The 18156-nt window shown below is 23.7% G+C and overlaps 1 protein-coding gene across 2 annotated transcripts in view; it reads left to right on the top strand.

Annotated features, from left to right (window-relative positions):
- Positions 1-18156, top strand: part of LOC136077022 (zinc metalloproteinase-disintegrin-like berythractivase) — a 95991-nt gene that overhangs the window by 11287 nt on the left and 66548 nt on the right. Inside the window, exons 2-8 of one of the 2 annotated variants that reach the window (XM_065791317.1) lie at positions 656-741; positions 4182-4261; positions 4353-4416; positions 4595-4683; positions 6769-6814; positions 10098-10182; positions 13471-13532. In XM_065791317.1, coding sequence (XP_065647389.1) covers positions 656-741; positions 4182-4261; positions 4353-4416; positions 4595-4683; positions 6769-6814; positions 10098-10182; positions 13471-13532 — 512 coding nt within the window. Of the gene's footprint in view, positions 1-34; positions 742-4181; positions 4262-4352; positions 4417-4594; positions 4684-6768; positions 6815-10097; positions 10183-13470; positions 13533-18156 lie in introns of both variants that reach the window. The other variant, XM_065791318.1, reaches the window with a different exon arrangement.

The following is an 18156-nucleotide window of genomic DNA, read 5'->3' as shown; positions in this document are numbered from 1 at the left end:
TTTTAATTTTTGTTTTATCGGTTGATTTATTAAGGTATTGGCTTCTTGAGGTTTTCGATGCAAATCCATAATTCCATTTTCGACACAAATCCAGATTGTAATGCTAATGTAATGGCAATGTCTTCATAACTTCAGTTAAAACATTAATGAAAACAATAAGGAAATAAAGTTGTGAAACAGGCGCAATTTTTTAATAATATCAATTTAAAACTGTTAAGTGATATTATTAAAAATTAGAGAAATTAGTATAAAATTTTTTCAAGATTTATTAAAGAATCCATATTTTCAGTAAAGAGAGCATTTTAACCCCTCCCCTTTTAACCTAAAAAAAGGAGTAACTAAAAAAACATATCTGATGACTAAACCATAGCCAATTTATTAACTCTACATTTAGATGGTTTTTTAAAAGCTGAACATAAGATTAAAAAATAAATAAATTATTTTTAGATAAATAGTTGTAGGCTGTTAATAATAATTTGTTTGAAGTTCTTTCAAAATAGAGTGTGCAAATTTAATGGTTTTCTTCTGTTTGTATGTTTTGGTATTTGTATTATTACAAATTTAGAACTGGATACTTGGATTCTTAAGATGTCCTGGTTTAAATGCCAAGATGTTTTAAAATTTTAGTAAAAATCGGTTAACAACTTTTTTTTAGCGCAATTTTTACCTGAGGATGAAGTTGTGTTTCCCAAACGCCACCATAATTCACGTTTAGAAAATGATCTAGGTACATCAAATCAGGTAAAATCATTTTTAATTCTTGAAATCTTATTTATTTTAAGACATAACAATAAAAAATCTATTTTAAACAATCTTTTTTATCATAAGTCAATGTTATTATTTATTAGGACATATTAGGGTGTATGTCAGGTATATAAACAGGGTATATATCATTATCTATAAATTCCTGGAACCAAAAATTAGGGTTATTATTCAATAATGAGTATTTATTTGGATAAACTTAATATCATATTTTTTAGTTTATTTACTAAAATTTATGAATCTATAATTCCACACTAATCTAAGTTTTGTTTACATATATTCTTTGGGTCTAATTGATAGTAAGTATATAAAGAATATAGTTAGAAAGTTAAAGGGTCAGTTACTAATTGTAAATACTCAGTTAAATAAAACTCAAATTTTATGGGTATCTAACTGGGAATTCTGGTAAGTTTCTATAGTAAACTGTTTAAAATCATAAATCTAACTGGTATATTTTAGATCTATTGCCTATGCTTGTTTTTTCTATCTATCCCTTGTTGAATAAAATGAACAGTAAAGTATTTATAATATAATATAACTATATAAGTACTGCTATAAATATAGTGCTGCTAATAAATGTAATACATATAAGAACTGCTCATACATTTTGCAATTTAAGAAAATACAATTATCACTTTTTGATAGTTAGTTACTAGTATTAATTCAATTACTTGATGAACTTTATTATGTGACTTAGACCTCGGCAGAACTGAGAGCTTTAGCTATCGCCCACACTCCACTAAATTGATTTATGAAAGCAATTTAAAGGTTTTGCAAAAGCATAAATTTGTCATAAATAAAAACCACTTTCTTTTCTTCTCTATTTTTAGATATTATTAGAAAATTTAAAAATTCTGGTGCAAACATATAAAATAGATCATATAAGAAAGACAACGGTTGAGTTGAAGATTGACTTTTTTGCTTTAACTTTGACTGCTTTGACAAGTTGCAATGGTTTATTTTTTTTTAGAACAGTCTCAAATTTTTTTTGTAGTGCTTGAGATTATATTTTAACTATACAACAAACGGCTTGTGGACATCATTATATAAGTTATTCAATAATACAATAAGTTTTTTGTTTTGTTAAAACAGAATTTTATTATTATTAAAGCAAATATTATTGTTACGTATAAATAATATAAAGTTATAATAGAAATAGTAAAAAAACCTTTTTCTTTTGATTTCAAATACAGATATGCAGTGCAAAAAGATTTTTTTTCATTTAAATTCTTGATGTGAAATATTCCTGTAACATTAATGCAATTGTCAAATTTTCTAATGAATATGTAAAGTTGTTAATGAATTATTAGGTAGCTTGTGTGAAAACCCAAAGATGATGCTTGTCTAAAGATTTTTTTTGAAAAAAGGAATATTTCATAAATTTTTAGGGCATAATATATGTCCCTCTTTGAGCATATATAAGTGGAACATTAACATTACAAACATTTATAAGCTTTTATATATAAGCTTTTATAAAGTCAACTTTGTATCTAATAAGCTATTGTATATAATATATATACTAACATTTTTCTTCTCAATCAAAACCAAATTAAGAAATTTATATTTGAGTATATATTTAATGAATATTAACTTTATCTTTTATTATTATTGCTTCTTTTATATTACTGTATTTATAAAAGTATTATTACTTTTATTTTATACTGTCTTTTTTAACTCTACTAATATTACTATTATCATTAATTTATCTTTGTTTTTTAAATCTTATTAATATTATTTATAATATTAGTGATAGTGATTCAATTGTAGTAATAGTTTTTATGGTTATAGTCCTAATTTTTGCAATTGTTATGTTTATTTTATTAATTTCTGTCGTAGTTATAAACTTTACTATAATTATTTTTACCATTAGTTATAATGTTTAGTAAAGTTATCATGATATAGTTACTATTTGTTTTTTTTATTCACATTATTATTAATATTATTATTTTTGTTATATTATTATTGCAGTTATTAATATCATCTTTATTTAGTGCTTTATTTTCCTTTTTTTTTTTTTCTCTTTTTTATAATTCTTTCTGTGTTTTATTTGTTTGTTTTTTTTTGTTTTTTTTTTCCAGGTGTCACTCCATTGACTAGTTTTTAACTATATGAGTGACACCTAACCTTATTTATGTGAGTTTATAAATATTATTGTAAATTTTCATATTTTATTGTTAAATAAATGGATTATTTATTGAATATTGATTATTGATATTGGTTTGAATAAACAGAAAGCTTGTGCAAAAAACTAAAAGCTCTCATAAAAAGCTGTTTAAAGGGGCAGCTCACAAGGCTTGCCATGTTTGTTTTAGGGGAGCGTTTCTCTCTCCTTCACTCAGTTATTACACACCAAGGCTAGTGACTGAATATTTTGAATTCATAGTTATTAAACTTGCTGCTAAAGTGATTTACCACCCAGTGAGCAAAAATTGTTTTTTAATAATGTCAACCTGGTACTCAAAAGAAGCGAAATTATATAAAAACTTCAAAAATAATAATCAATTTATGTAAAAAACATGTTTAAAAAAATTATATTTAAAAAAGTTAAAAATATTGACTTTTTTAAATTTCATCTTAAAAACAATAGTTTTTATGCGATTATATCTGAAAAAAATATTTTATGTGAATTGATTATTATTTTTGAACTTTTTATATAATTTCGCTTCTTTTGAGTACCAGTTTGACATACTTTAGAAAAATTTTATTATTGTCTATAATGAAAATATGTTAATAATATCTTATTATACTATATTTTCAAAATAGTATACTCTATGTATATGTATACATATATAATATAAAATTAAAATTAAACAATAATTAACAAATTTTTTTCATGAAATCAAAACTGTATATGTTCTTATTATTGTATTCATATTTTTAAAATTTGTTTAAAAAAATAAAATAAGAGATTTTAAAATTTGTAACAGCTTGAAACTAATAAATTTGTATACTCTCATGTAATCTGTTGAATGCACGAGTTTCATTTAATCTCATGTAATCTGTTGAGTGTATGAGTTTAATCTTTAAGATAATGGAGCACCATGAATCAATGATTTTTCTGTACCTGGGTTTACTATGTCCTATTCTCAACAAATGAATTTCTAAGTTCATTTTTGCTTGTATAGCAGACTTGAGAAAATTTTGCTCTCCTGTTATTATCATAACTTAAAATCTCTGCTTATTATTTATAACATTAAATAAAGTTCTTTTACTAGTACAATCTTCATTAATTATTTTAATCTCTTTTTATAGCACATTTCTATAAACTTCCATGGAGATTTAGAAAAAAAGCGTTATTCTTTTCAGACTTTATGTGTATCTCTACAGGGATTTGAAATACTTTAAGAGTTGTGCAAAGATTTTAAAATTATTTTAAGTATTTTGTGTCTCTTACAACTACAACTACTTTCTTTATTTAGCATGGAATTCATGAAGATTATGTCACCTATGAAATTAAATCAAAAAGAGACCATCATTTTTTGGATTTAAAAAAGGCTGAGTAATTAACCAATTTTATAGATTGTTTATGTTATGCTATGCAATATGTGTATCAAATTTAGAGCTAGTTGCATTATCAATTGATTTTATAGAAAAATACACCCAGGATTTATATGGGTTCGTTCTATTAAAGACGGTAAAGAAGTTACTAAAAAGGTATGATTTAAAAGTTTAAAAAGAAAGTTTAAAATATTTTACTTATTTTAAATATTTGTACAATATTTATAATAAATAATAATGAAAATAATTTTTTTATAAATGTTGACCCAAAAATATTATTATTGTTCTTAAAAATATACACAGATATAAATTTTTTCAACTAAAAAATTATTAGCATTATCCAGACCATTGTTATTATGAAGGAAGTATTCGAGGAATCAAAGATTCATATGCTTTTATCAGTACATGTAGTGGTGGATTGTCGTAAGTTTATATACGCTATATATTTGATTATTAAAAGATATGAAAGTAATTGTTTTTTTTTAGCGCATTAATAAACATAGTCATTAACACTGTTACTGTCACAAACCTTATTGCACATAAAAATCAGTTTATTAAGAAATATATTTAGTATTTAGTAAGTACCATAAAATGAGGTGACTTAGATCAGTATTAAAATTTTTTTTTTTTTTACAAAATATAATTTTGAATGATGTGAAGGATTTAATATATGTATTGCTCATGATGTCAAAACAATAAACCATCAAAATTATGTTCTTAATTTTTTTTATTTTAATTTTCAAGGTGGGTCAAAGTTTCTTATTTTAGAGATGACTTTAGTCAACTAATGGCAGTTAATTAGTATTGGTTGTTTTATTTATATTTTGCATTTTCTCCGATATGTGAATATTAAATGGTATGTTTTTAAGACAAAAAATATTAAAAGCTACAGCTTGTGTAAGTCATAAATTTAAGTTATAAATGAATAAGGCAAAAGAAACCTTGTAAAATTAATAAGGTTTCATTTTTTAATTATTAAATATCTAAAACATAAAACATATGCATCACTCATTAAATAATTAGTGCTAGTGTTAGACATTAAATTATTTACACATGTTTACTGTTTAAAAGTGGATTATTTAAGTCTATTTTACAGCAGTCATTTTTTCTCAACATCATGGGGCTCTCAGTGGCTGGTGAAATTTAACTCAGATAAAACTCTTTTTTCTTAAAAGTTTTTTTCAGCTAACTAGTTATCGCAACAATTTAGATCTTCCTATATTTATGAAAGGTAATGTACTCGATGAGTCATCTACCCTTTGTCTAGGATTATCTCTCACTTCCAATCTTTCTCAGAAACCATAAATCAAAATTGTGCTCTCCACTTTCTTACCCTGGATTCTATACTTTATCTCTATAAATCTCAAATCTGTCCTTTAACGATGTAAAGATGTTTACAAAAAAAAAAAAAAAAAAATCTCTCTTCTGTAACAGCTGTGTATTGTGGATTTTAAGTCTGGACTTAAAATCCACAAATTTTGTTGGATAACCAAACTCACTTATTTACTTTATTATTTTTATTATATTACTATATTACTATATTATTATATTACTATATTACTTATTTATTAAATAACAACCCTCTCACTCTCAGACAAAGTCTAAAAGCACATTGTAAATATAATTAGACTTGGTATTTTTTTTATGCTTGAGCCACTCTCTTATGGTTGTAAAGTTGCATTTCTTTCTTTTTTTTTACAAATACTATTATGGTCACTGCTCAAGTCAACTATTATCTCTAGTTCAATTAACCCAAACTCATCTTTTGTTTGGCTTCTTATTTAGCAAGTCTCATTTATTTACTGTATCTGTCCCTTATTGTTTTAAAAACTTTTATTAATCCAGCTTTTTTTATTGCACATTAGCAAAATCTCAAAACTCTTATCTATCTTCATGTTTTCCTGAATATGCAACCTACAACTTTTTAAGTCCTTGCTCTTTAACCCTATCTTTTATTTTCTAGTAATTCATAAAGTAATAGTGGTTATTTGTAACCTTGTTGGATGTGAAATAGATTAAAAAAATATTTATATACACATGCCAATATTTAAGAAATATTAAATGTTTGCATAAATTTATAATATATAAAGTAAATTTTTTCTAGTCCTGGCTATCAACTTCTGCTAAATCTTATTGTTTTGCTTGGGCCGGGGCTGGGTTTCCGAAAAGTCTCATTTTTAGCCAGAGCCAGGACCACAGTCACTTACTATTTGAGGCATATAGTTTTTACAAATTTAAATCTCCAATAAGCAAAAAATATTTGTACTAATAGTTCCCGAAATTGCAACTATACTTAGTGAACCAAATAACTTCAATTTATGATAAACTCGAATTTGGAATTATACACAAGCAAATAGATTTTTATAGTATAGCAAAAGTCATCTACTAGGCTAAAGTCAACACATTTTAGGGTGCACAAAAGTTTCAATATTTATATATCTAACATATTAATTTTTTAGTTAGTTTTCATCTCTAAAGAGTTTTATTCAACCTTCATTAAATTTTTAGAGGAACAATTGATGATGGAAAAACACGATATGACATATCGCCTAAGGTATTATTTTTTAAATGATTATTTTTTAGAAAATTTTCTGTTATTTTTTTAGAAAATTTTTTAGAAAATTTTTTTAGATTATTTTTTTAGATTATTTTTAGATTTTTTTAGAAAATTTTTTTAGAAAATTTTCTATTATTTTTTTAGAAAAAGTTCATTTAAAGATAACTGTAAAGTTGATATATATATATATATATATATATATATATATATATATATATATATATATATATATATATATATATATATATATATATATATATATATATATATATATATATCAACTTTACAGTACATATATATATATATATATATATATATATATATATATATATATATATATATATATATATATATATATATATATATATATATATATATATATATATATATATATATATATATATATATAAATAAATAAATTAGTAAAAACACTTATTTAATTTTTTTCTTCTTCAACAATTTGTTTCACCATTAGTAGGTTCATCAGGAAGATTCATGATGAACCTACTGATGGTGAAACATTTATGAAAAAAGGATTTTTAAATTATAAACACTTTTTTAAAATTAAGATGACTTTATGAATATTTTGAATTTTTCCAAATAATGTTCAACATAAAAACTTTTTAAAATTCTGATTATTTTTATCAAACAATGACCGGTAAAAAATCTCTTTTGGAGGTTAAAATAGCATTTTTATTTATTTCAGGCGTTTTTTCATACATTTACTGTTGACAGGCTGTTATTTTTCACACTGATATATATAAATATATATATATATATATATATATATATATATATATATATATATATATATATATATATATATATATATATATATATATATATATATATATGTATATATATATATATATATATATATCAGCACAACAAATAACTGCCCATCATCGATCACAGAATGTCTACTTTTAGAAAAATTATGTTTTGATCTCCCAATATCATATCTGGACTAGTCTGATTGTCAATAAATGCTAGGCAAACCTAATAATAAAAAATTTAATTACCTTAAAAAATAGGAAGTTAAATTCATTCAATTAGCAACTAAATGTTTTTGATTATTTAAAATAAACAAAGTTTTGAGACCATAACAATCTTTAGTTTACAATCAAAACTTTGTAACAGTTTAAATAGAAAGCATAAAATTATCATAATAAAGAAATGTATCTATATAAACATATATATATATATATATATATATATATAAATATATATATATTTATATATGTATATATATATATATATGTGTGTGTGTGAATTTATGAAGATATATATATATATATATATATATATATATGTATATTTATAAAGATATATATATTTATATATATGCATATATAAATATATATTTAGATATATATTTTTATATATATAAATGCATATATATATATGTGTATACACTATCATATATATATATATATATATATATATATATATATATATATATATATATATATATATATATATATATATATATATATATATATATATATATGTATATATATATATATATATATATATATATATATATACATATATATATATATATATATATATATATATATATATATATATATATATATATATATATATATATATATATATAATACCCTATAAATGAAATTTCGGACAAATTTTAATTGCATTTATTATGTAATTTATTTTATGCACGCAACAAACCTTTATACTTATTTGAAAGAGGATTTTATAATCTATTTAAATTTAATTAAATTTAAAGTTAAAAATATTATTTAAATATTGAAAATAAAATGGTCAAAGTAAAGGACCTCAAAAAATTATGGAAATTATTTTCCAAAAAAATCGAGGAAAAGGTAAAGTGTTTGTTGCTAAGCATTTTATGGAATGGGGTTTACCCAGATCAACTGCTTACAATAAAATCGTAAAATTGGAGAATGGATCTCTAAAAAGAAAAGTTGAAAGTGGTTGAATCACTAAGGTAGGTAATCACTGAAAAAAATATTCCAAAGATTGCTGCATTTTTTGAATATAAGTCAGGGTTCTCCCAAAAGAAAGTAGCTCATGTCTTTAACTGTAGTCAAACTTGAATTTCCCAAGTATTAAAAACAATAACTAACATTTGAACTTTCAAAAAAACAAATCATCCAGATTGTAGCCATCAGCAGAAGAAAGCTATGCATCCTAAATGTTGTAAATTGTACGGAAATTATAAAAACTTGGATTTTGTTATGGATGATGAAAGCTATTTTACCTTAAATAATAGCACATTAGCTGGTAATGATAGGTTTTATGCCGCTGATCCTTCTCAATGTTCTGACCAAGTAAGATACAATTTGCGTAAAAAGTTCAAGCTCTTAGTTTCTTGTTGCCTCAGCCCATGTGGAATAAGCCCTCTTTATATTCATCATAGTAAGCAGGCAATCAACCAATACACTTATAAAGAGATACTAGAAAAAACTTTACTTCCTCTAGTATCAGAATATTATAAAAAAGACAATGAGTTTATCTTCTGACCTGATCTAGCTCAATCACATTATGCAAAGTCGGTCATTGACTTTTTAAAATTGAAAAAAATCAAAGTTGTACCCAAAGATATACCCCCAGCTAATGTTCCAGAAGCAAGACCAATCGAAAACTTTTGAGGTGATTTAAAACGGCTAGTGTACGAGAATAATTTGAGAGCTGAGAATTTGGAAGAGCTTGAGGCAAGAATTAGATACTGTTATTGAAAGATGAATAAAAAAATTTTCCTTACTCAAATAAAACATCTTTCAAAAAAACTTTATAATATTGCTAAATATGGTATTTGAAATAATTATTTTAATATATTTATAAACTAGGTATACTAACATATTAACAGTTGAAATATTAAATAATAAAACTTATTAGCTCTTAAAATATTAATTTTTAAATTTTGTCCTAAATTTTATTTATGAGGTGTTATATATAAAGATATATATATATATATATATATATATATATATATATATATATATATAAATATATATATATATACATATATATATATATATATATATATATATACATGTATATATATATACATATATATATATATACATATATATATATATACATATATATATATACATATATATATATATATATATATATATATATATATTATATATATATATATATATATATATATATATATATATATATATATCTATATATATATTTATATATATATATATATATATATATATATATATATATATATATATATATATATATGATTAAGTATCTTCTTTTAATTTACATTAAGTTTGATGGAACTGGACATATTTTTCGCAACGTTAACCATCTTGCAGAGATGACTTTTAATGAACCAATTAAATCTTCTGTTAATGGTACTTTTTAATTTTTTACTTTTTACTATTTTTTATTTCTGCTAATGTTTTTTTTTCTAAAGATAAAGAATCTTTTCTATAACAATATGTAATAAAATAAAAAGTTTTATGAATATTTATTTCTTAAAAAGAATTTTACAAGAAACTTTTTCATCCATTGCTTCAATTTTCTCCATTGTTTTAGCTTCAGTTAAAGCATCATTTAATTCTTACATTCTTTCTTTAAGATTTGTGGATATGTTTATCAGAACCATTTATTTTTTGCATAAATGTTATCATTGCAGGTTTTAAACCATTTTTAACTGAAATAAATGTTTTGGTATAATACTCAATTGAAATACTTGATATTGTGTCGCTGGTGCTGATGAAATTGGTAATAGCCAATGCTGATTGTTGTGCAAGCTCTGGTGCTGAATCTTTAAATGTTTCTGTTGTTTAATTTGTTAAATTTGATAGATCAATATTGGATATAATCAAAGGAAATAACCCTTTTTTTTTTCAAAAGCACTGAACTATGTTTGTTTTAGTAAAATACATGCCACTTTAATATATATTTAAAAAATTAACTTTACATTAACATTTTTGCATTTTGACAATTCATGATATGATTTTAATATGTTTTTCCAGGTATGTTTAAGGTGTCATTATATTCCAACATCTAATGACTGCAAAATGTGACTTATATGAGCTAGTAGGCAGACCAATCAGAAGTTGTTTTCAATATATATTTCAATAAATTTTAACAACACACGAGTGACCATCAACAACAATCTTTAGTTTAGTGAACAATTTTCATTTTATTGCTTCTTGTAATTTTAAAAATAATTGTCATTTACATGTGTAAGATAACACTCTGATGTAATGTTATCTGCTTTGTGAATTGCTACACCATATTTCAATCTCTTTTTATAATCATTTTTATAAAATAGTATTTAACAATATATAACTGATGATAATGGTTTGAAACAAGCTGATATCAACAATGATATCAGCTTGTTTCAAACCATTACCCTAATTGCTAAGGCATTGAATTATATGTATCAAGAATTTTTCGATTTCAATTGATAAAGCTGTTAGTCTACTGCCTTATATGTTGATCTTCAATTTTTTCTTTTATTTCTGTCAATCAATGTTGATTTTGGTACATTGAACTTGAATGTACACTTCTTAAATAATTTCCTTACCCTTGATAAAAAGTATTTCCAATATTTTGCTGCTGTTAGTTGTTGTTTGGCGTTTTGCTGATATTCATGCTTTTTTTATATTTGTATAATCTTTTTTGTTTTTGATAAAATGGTTTCCTCATTCTACAACTCATTTTACAACATAGTAAAATAAAAACATTAGATTCAGAATCTACTCTCTCAAAGAGTTGTTTGTTGATTTTACCAAGACGTTTATGGAAAGCATTATTTAATATTGATAAGCCTACCCTGTATAAGTATTAGTGAATAATAATTAATGAATAATAATAATAATAATGATAATAAAGATGTTGTCAAACAAAAAAGTTTTTTTTACATGTTCTGATGAAGGTTAATGATTTATTTATTGGTTGATAGATAAATGTTGATACTTTATATTGATTTATTTTTACATATTTTTTGATACTTTTTATTTAAATAAAATTTAATTAAAAATCACTAGGGATGGCAAAATTCCATTCACTTTCAATCCCTGGATTTTGGGATTGAGAAACTTGTTCCTGGGAAATCCCCGGATTGGATTGAAGAAAACAAAGAAAAACTAACGTTTTAAGTACTCATCAAATACTTAAAAATGATTAATTTAATAATAGTATAAATAAAATACTTCATTCATTAATGAACCTAAGTAATTTTAGTTATAAAGAAAAACCTTAAAACTATAATAAAGTATAAATAAAAATTATAACTAAAAATAATTTCAGCATACATGAGTATATATTTATTTTTGAAAGTGCTACCCTAAAAAATTAAAGCCTCAATAATTTCATGGCTTAATTGTATTCAATTTCTTGAACAACAAAATCCAGTGGCTGAGAATGCTCATTTTGACTTCTTACTTGTTGGCTGTATTGATATTATATAATCATTTGTTTTTTAAAAGTAATCACAGCTTGAGCTACCACTTTCAAATAATGGTATTTTCTTTTTGAATTTTAAAAGTTATTGTTCTACCCTTATAGGTTGTGTTCATAAATCTGCCAATCCTTTTTCCATCACTTCATTTAGTTATTTACTTATTTTTTTGACATTTTTATTACGTTTGCGGCTTGAAAAAGCCTGGTTCAACTGAACACAAGTATCACTACTAAAGTCTGCTGATGATATTATATCTGTAGAGTTTAAACACTCTATCAGGTTAATAAGTTTTTTTTATTTTGGGTATTAAATGGATGACCAAAAGATCATCCATTTAATCATGGATTAAATGGATGAGAAACTCACAACTCAATTTTTATGTATTTTTGTAAATAAATTTCATTTTTGTTTGAGGACTGTTTAAACATTTTCACAATTTTCATGACTTTTGTTATAATGGGTTCAATAATTTGATGGTTAATTTTAACTTCAGATGTTTTATTATTTAACAAGGAATGAACTTTTCTAATTTAATAAAACTTCTGATTAAAGTTGATAACTTTATTGAAAGTTGATAACTGTTTTATTAAAACTGTTTTTAGAAAATAACTAACATATAAAACATGTATGTAATAGAATATTTATTAATTTTTTTTTTTAATATATATACTCTTTTTATTTTTTGCTGATGATTTTTTATTTTCTGTAAATTATTAAAGTATTTTATTTCTTTGATTTTATTATTTTTAATTTGATATTTGAAATTGAAGTTGAAAAGCTTGATTTGTTGAATGGCCTAGTCTAATGTAAAAAAATTATATTGATAAATGATTTATGAAACAAGTTTTAAAATAAAACTTGTTTTATTTTAAATATTTTTTAAATATATGTTATTAAAAAAATAGTTAAAATAAAACAAGTTTTATTTTAAATTTTTTTAAATAAAAACTTGTTTTGTTATATTAATTAATATTATATTAATAAAATTTTTATTATTATATTATAAAAATATATTAATATTATATTAAAAATATTATATTAGTATAATTTTTTAGAAGTAATCAAAGTATATAGACATGGTGTATTTCTTTTTTAGTATAAAATATTTTATATAATTTACTTGTATTGATTAGTTTTTTATCAACTGAATGCTATCAAACATAAAAGAAACATCTTTCAAACATGAAAGAAACATCTTTCACTCCGTATTTTTTTATTTTGCTAGATATGAATAAGCAAAAATTACATAATATGAAGACAAAAAAAAAAAGTATAAGACCATTAGATGTAAGTTATTTTTTTTATATATGAGTTATGCTTTTTCAAATATCTATGTAGGCTATTCAATCAATATGTTAAAAAAATATATTCAACTATATATCACAAAATTGGTTGGTTTTAAAAAGAATTCTGAAACTTTTTGCAGTTAAAATAGTAAGATAATTAAAAATATTATTCAATTTATTTCCATTCAGTTTCAATGAAACTATTATTTTTATTTTTATTGTACTGAAACAAGGAACTTGTTACTTAAAATTCATCTAGTATTTTTATCAAATTTTTATAGACTTTTATAGAGGGGTCATTCTTAAAAGTTATTGGAAATATATTTTGTACTAAAAAAATAAAATAAACCAGGAAGTTATTTTAAACTGTGGAGTTCAAAAATGCCAAATAATTGGAATCACAGTGGATGTTCCAGATTCAAATTTCTATCTATGTCTTACTTAAAAAAATAATTTAAAAAAGTTAAACTTGCAGTTAAATATAGCATTTGATTGAAATGTGCCAAAACAGTATTTGGCTTATACTCTCATACTGGCTTGAAATCATGTATTTGGTGTCAAAAAATTTTATTTTCCAAGTTCCTTGTTTCAGTACATTTAATAAAAAATTTGATGTGTTTTTGACAAATACAGCATTTCTGCAAACAAAAATTTTTTTGGCAGTAAATTATCAAATTAAATAGTTTTGCATTGGTATTGTAACTTATATATAACTGTGGTTAGTCAACACTCAGTAAACTTTCCTTTTTAACTTCATTAACTTCATTTGGTTTCTCAAAGATTTTTTCATAGGATAATCTCTTCATTCTTCATGTTTGTTCTTCATGTTTGATCTATGCATAGTTTACAATTCATCAGCAACGTCAGCAAAATTTAGATCCATTAAAAAGCTTAGATTATGGGTATTCTAAATACTAGCAGTAATCAACTTGTAATATAGGTTATTAGTAATTAAATCATTAATAATAAGAAAAATACATTAATAACTTGATACATTATCTAAAAAAAAAAAAATACAAATTTATTTATGAATAATATTTTAAATTCGGCTCCCTATCAGCAATATCATTGCTTATAGTTAATGAAATAAAAAGGCTAGTTTAACATCAGTTAAGTTCATTTTAAATCTGTCACAACACAGAAGGTACCAAAAAAGGAAAGTCAAGTAAAGCCTGCCAATACCTAAAAAAAGAAATGAAAAAAAAATTACAATTTTCAATTACAAAAGTATTGTTTGCATTTTATGTTAGTAGAATTAGGAAAATAATATAACAGAAAATATAAAGAATAAAAAAAATAGCTATAACAGCCTAGCTCTATTGTGGCATCAAGAAATACGTAAGAGCTTGGTAATTACATAAGTTTTATTAATGCTCCCTGTACTTATTCTCGATTAACTCTCATCTAAGAAAGAGAGGGAGAAAAAGAATGATTCCAAAGCAGCGTATTAAAAAAAGAAAAAAGACACACAATAAATAATAGTAAATGATTTTATTATGTTACCAGTAAACAAAATTATTTTTCCCTTTATTATGTAAAGTTCCAGCTTCTCTCTAACTGCTGGCTAATGATTAATATAGTAAATTTTACATCATATTAAATTTATAAAATTAAAACCATGTTTCATCCGTAAGCAAACTAATCAAATGATGACAAAGGCAACTAAAAAAATAAAAAGAACATAATTGTGTTTGAATTTATAAGAAGATTTAAAATCATTTAAATTTAAAACTGTTATTGACTGTTACTATAAATAGTAAAATTCATGCTTAGCATTGTTCTAAAGTGTCTAAAGTAAAATCAAATTAACAGACATTAACACTGCTTGACACTGAATTCTGGCAAGTAAGTTTTCTGCTCGCCAAGCAGCATTCCTTACATTTCAACCACGATTAATTTAGTCTTGCCTAGTTCTATCTCTTTTGTTTGGACAACACTTATTTTCAAGTCGCCTATTAGCATTTACACTAATAACATCTTTGAGCCTAATATTATCCAATTCAATTTCATTGTTATCATTAAATTAAAAAACATTACCAGTAATATTATTATAGTTACAACTGAATAATGAATAAATGTAAAAGAATCTTAAAAATTGTGATTTTTTCTAATGAAATACTAAATTTTAACTTGAGGTTATTTGAAATCCATATCTTTTTTTAAGTTTATACATAAGTTGTTTATCAAAAATATAAAACTATATTTACTTACATCAACAATTTTTAATTTAAAAAAGAATCTAGTCTAGAATACACAATCAAAAAGCATAAAAAATGAAGCAATATCAGTCAGTATATTTTACTATAAATAAAAAAGAATTTAAGAGTATGTGTATATAAATATTTTCTATGAGAAAATATTCATATACAAAGAAATATAAAATATACTGAAAGTATATTTTATATATCAAGTTTGATGAATATGAACTTCACAGTTTGAACTTATGCCAAACTTACGCAAAGCCAGTTTTCTATGTTTAGTACATAAAATATACATCTAATAAAAAATAAACTCAATATAAAATAAAAAAATTTAGTAAACGTACTCAAATCAGTACTAGTTCTACTGTCTAAAAATTTTTATTATTGTAACCCTTCTAATAAAAAAAAAATAACAATAATGCGAATTGAAAAGCACTTTAGCTCTTTCCAGTTGCTCTAAAAAACAGCTTTCAGCTCTTTTCTGTTGCAATAAAATATAAAACAAAACTTGATTAACTAAGTTGCTTAGTTCTTAAGAGTCTGAAAACAGATAAATAAAAAACCTAGAACAACATTTATTTGTTAAAACTGCATTTGTTAAAAATTTATTAAATTTATTTAAACAAGTTAAATTAAATAAAGAACAACATTTATTCTCTTTAAAAGCTAAGAAAAACTTATCAGCTTAAATTTGCTTGCAGACCTTGCTTGTAAAATCAAGTAAATAATAAAAGAAACACATTTAGAAAAGCCTAGAAACTACTTTAAAATGACATATATGCTATAGAAACTACTTTAAAATGTCTTATATGTGGTAGTGGTGTAGTGGTAAAGCACTTGCTTCATAAGCAAGAGGTTGCGAGTTTGATCCCCACCATGTCCTTAGTAGTACTGTGCATAACTTGTTTTTCTGCGCAGCGGCATTGTTTGTCAAGGTTCGTGTTTCGGAGTTATAGAAGGCCACTACAGATGAGGAGGCTAGATAATAGTGGTTATAGGGTTATAACCACTATTATCTAGCCTCCTCATCTGTAGTGGCCTTCTCGGCCTTCTCAGAGGTGAATAACAAAAAAACAAAAAAAACAAAAAAAATATGCAGCTTTGAATGTTGACTGGGCTAATTATTAGTAGATGTTTTTGAAAAATACATAAAAATTAACAATAATTTGCTCTTCTATATTGCATAAATACATCATATGATAAATCTGATATGAAAAAATGTAATGAATAAGTAAATACAAAGAAAAACATTATATATGAAAATTGGAAATCAATGTACCTAATACGTAGAGATAAGCTGATGTGATTCCAGTGCAGCAGTTGTTAAATATTGCTATTTCATGTTAGCTTTTAGAAAATAATTTGTTGGTACATTATGACTCCAAAATATTATTTGTAAAGCCATGTAATGAACAGAGCTAAAGACAAAAAATTAAATTGAGATATAAACAAAATGTATATATGGCATAATCGTTTGTCTTTTAGTGAATGATTAAAAACAGTGAGTTCCAATAATGAAACTATTAATAATTTTTAACAATAGACACCAACATAAAGGTAAGATGTAGCAACATTAGTAATAACAATACGCAAAATGTTACTAAAAGAAATTGTTATGTATTTCCAGAATAATTAATAACAAAGGCTATAAAACACCCAGTAACACAGTTACTTGTTGTTTTCTAGCCTTAGACCTAAAGCAGTAACACAGTTTACACTAAACACTGCCAAGTCACACCTCTGCTAAAAGTACATTGCTTAGCTGGCAAGGTTGACAAATCTCGCCAGCCAAGCAATGCACTTATATATATATATATATATATATATATATATATATATATATATATATATATATATATAGATCTATAGTTTGTTGGCTTTGGGAAGAGCGGAAGGAAAAAAGTGATTCTTACGCCAACACATACGTCACTTTTAATTACTTTTGACTTTCGTCCAACATTTTCGTGTTGGATGAAAGTCAAAACCATTAATTTAATTACAAATTAATTGTTATATAAAAAAACCACAAAAACGCAAATTTAATTGACCAGAATGTTTTTAAAAACATTCTTAATGTTTTTAAAAAATTCTGAATGTTTTTAAAAATATAAACAATGTTTTTATTTTAATTTTTTTTAATAAAATGTTTTTATTTTTATTTTTTTTACTGTAAATCATGCGCGGAGTGTTGCTACATCGACTATCTTATAGCCTGACTCGCAAGGGAGTGCTGCTACATCGACTGACAAATAGCCTGACTCGCAAGGGAGTGCTGCTACATCGACTGACAAATAGCCTGACTCGCAAGGGAGTGCTGCTACATCGACTGACAAATAGCCTGACCCGCAAGGGAGTGCTGCTACATCGACTGAGGGTTTGGTTGGGGCAGGCAGTCTATCATTATCAAAAAAAAAAATTCCGGTC

Source organism: Hydra vulgaris, chromosome 02 (genome assembly GCF_038396675.1).
Source record: "Hydra vulgaris chromosome 02, alternate assembly HydraT2T_AEP".
Lineage (NCBI taxonomy): Eukaryota > Metazoa > Cnidaria > Hydrozoa > Anthoathecata > Hydridae > Hydra > Hydra vulgaris.
This window is presented reverse-complemented; position numbering and strand designations above follow the sequence as displayed.